This window comes from Otolemur garnettii, unplaced genomic scaffold, assembly GCF_000181295.1.
Source record: "Otolemur garnettii isolate 467f Iridium unplaced genomic scaffold, OtoGar3 scaffold00025, whole genome shotgun sequence".
In the NCBI taxonomy this organism is placed as follows: Eukaryota; Metazoa; Chordata; class Mammalia; order Primates; family Galagidae; genus Otolemur; species Otolemur garnettii.
The window spans coordinates 17,316,746-17,319,324 of NW_003852420.1; the positions used below are offsets into that span (position 1 = coordinate 17,316,746).

General features: G+C 49.1%; 1 protein-coding gene across 1 annotated transcript in view; it reads right to left on the reverse strand.

Moving 5' to 3' along the window:
* Window positions 1-1,809, reverse strand: part of LOC100962975 (ubiquinol-cytochrome-c reductase complex assembly factor 1) — a 117,048-nt gene extending 115,239 nt beyond the window's left edge. The window contains exon 1 of the mRNA XM_003788128.3: window positions 1,744-1,809. Coding sequence (XP_003788176.1) covers window positions 1,744-1,767 — 24 coding nt within the window. The 5' untranslated portion in view covers window positions 1,768-1,809. The remainder of the gene's footprint in view (window positions 1-1,743) is intronic.
* Window positions 1,810-2,579: the final 770 nt, after the last annotated feature.

The window sequence follows — 2,579 nt, forward strand, 5'->3', positions numbered from 1 at the left end:
GAGACTCGCTTGAGCCCAGGAGTTGGAGGTTGCTGTGAGCTGTGATGCCATGGCACTCTACCCAGGGGGATAGCTTGAGGCTCTGTCTTAAAAAAGAAAAGAGAAGAAAACATGAGACTCTCACATAAGTTAGATGACTTATTTAAGGTCACACCTAAAGTAAACAGTAAGCTTTCAACCAAGGCTCTTCAGACTCCTAGACAGGTACACTTTTCTGTATTTGTGAACTCCTTACAGTGCCTAGCCCAAATGGTTCTTCAGATTAGCTGATAATAAATATCTACTACTTTTGTGTTTACTGCCACTTTGAATTAGTGCTAAGGGAATTCCCAATGCTTTAACACACATTGTAATATACATTATTATGTCTGATAAGAAGACTTCAGGGATGGCTCAGCGCCTGTGGCTCAAGCGGCTAAGGCGCCAGCCACATACATACATCTAAGGTGGCGGGTTTGAATCCAGCCCAGGCCCGCCAAACAATGATGGCTGCAACCAAAAAAAATAGCCAGGCATTGTGGCGGGCACCTGTGGTCCTAGCTACTTGGGAGGCAGAGGCAGAAGATTCACTTGAGCCCAGGAGTTTGAGGTTGCTGTGAGCTATGATGCCATGGCACTCTACCCAGGGGGACAGCTTGAGGCTCTATCTCAAAAAAAAAAAAAGAAGAACTAAGCTCTGGGCCCACTGGGGTGCGGTGGCTCACCGCACTGTAATCCTAGCACTCTGGGAGGCTGAGGTGGGTGGACTGTTTGAGCTCAGAAGTTCAAGACTAGCCTAAGCAAGAGTGAGACCGTCTCTCCTAAAAATAGAAAAACTAGTCGGGGGTGTGGTGGGCGCCTCTAGTCACAGCTACTCAGGAGTGGGAGGCAAGATCTTTTGAGCCCAAGAGAGTGAGGTTAGTGTGGGCTATGATGACGTCCCAGCACTCTAGCTAGGATGACAGAGTGAGACTCTGAGTGAGAAAAAAAATTAAGCTCTGTATCCTCCTAAGCTTTTGTACTGCTATTTTCTTTCTCCTTTAACCCTTAAAGGAAACAGTATGCTAGAAGGATCGAGACTGAATCTCAAGAGGTGCAGTTTCCCATATGGATGCTAAAGGATCTAGTAGTCCTTCCTTATCTCATTCATTCAATAAGCACACCCATTTACTTATTGACACCTACGCTATGCCAGGCACTGCGCCAAGCGAAGTGAAAACGACAGCTATGACCCCAGTTCTCGCGCAGCTTACAATCTAAAACTCTATATCCCACTTAACTGTATACTTAGGAATTGACTCATGATCTCTGAAACAAAGTGCACAGAACCTCAGAATACAGAGGGGCTGCCAGAAATAAATGTCCTTATTTTTCACATGGGGTCATTGAAGCCCAAAAGTGACTTGCCCAAGGTCCCACTGAGCATCCACGACAGGCTTCAACTAGAACTCAGCTCTCCTGAAAACTCCAATCAGTGTCCCATGTGCTCCTCTCTCCCTGAGGGAGAACAGTTAGGAGATATCACTGACGGAAAGCAAATCCCATCACGTAAAGGTCAGGTGTCACTCTCCCTCTCTTGGAAAGATGGGAAGCCAAGGCCAAAACCGGAGTAGGGAAGAGTTCAGAAGCTGCCTCAGTTTCCCTGTGGAAAGGCGGCCGCGCAGCCTGCTCTTCCTTCCGATTTCTACCCCACACACCCATCCCCCTCTCGGATGCCAACCCAGGACCCAGCGGACGACCATAGAAAATTATTCCTTCACTCACAAGGACTCTCACCAGCAGCGCCATATTCCTTAACAACCATTTCCGGGTGAAAGGTGGCCTTCCGGAGTCCCCGAGGCCACCACCACCCACCTCGGGTTAGTCTTCCTTCTGCCGGCGGGAGCTGGGCAAGGGCGGCGCAGCGCGCGGAGGCTACTGCCCGCGCATGCGCGCTTCCTGTGCCGCGAGCGAGGTTGTCGTGCCCTGGCTCCCGTCTCTCTGCCATCACCTCTCTCCGGGTCCCCGCGTCATAGTGGCTCGAGTCCTCCGTGTCCACTACTGGGCATTTCATATCCCGTGCTCCTCTTACTCCCTCACCACCACCTCGTCCAGCCTAACTCCTCACTCCCTCTTTCACACGCTCCTCCCTAATGAATCCCCCTTTTCAATGTAGGGGAAAAAGAAAAGGACTTGGGAGGAAACCCCAATGTTTAAAAAGCCTGAAAAGGAGTCTACTATAGAGGAACCAAGGAGACAGCGAGTCCTGAAAATCAAGAGAAGAAGGAGGTCACATACCTGGTAAAAGAAAGGAATTCAAGAAGTTTGTGGTTGGTTATTTAACGGGAACCTCTTTGCATATTGATAGGAAATGGTTAGCAAAGTCGAGGACACGGAAGAAACAATCAAGCTTGCAAAGGAGTTTACTGAGAAAGTGGGAGAGAATGACCTTGGTAGAGAACTCCTCTTCCACTGTATCCCAAGAGGAGAGAAGGTGAGGATGCTCTGAGGGTTGACTGGGAGCTTAGGGGCAGGATGTTGAAGGACGTCCTTCCTTTTTTTTTTTTTTTTTTTTTTTTGAGACAGAGCCTCAAGCTGTCCCCCAGGGTAGAGTGCCGTGG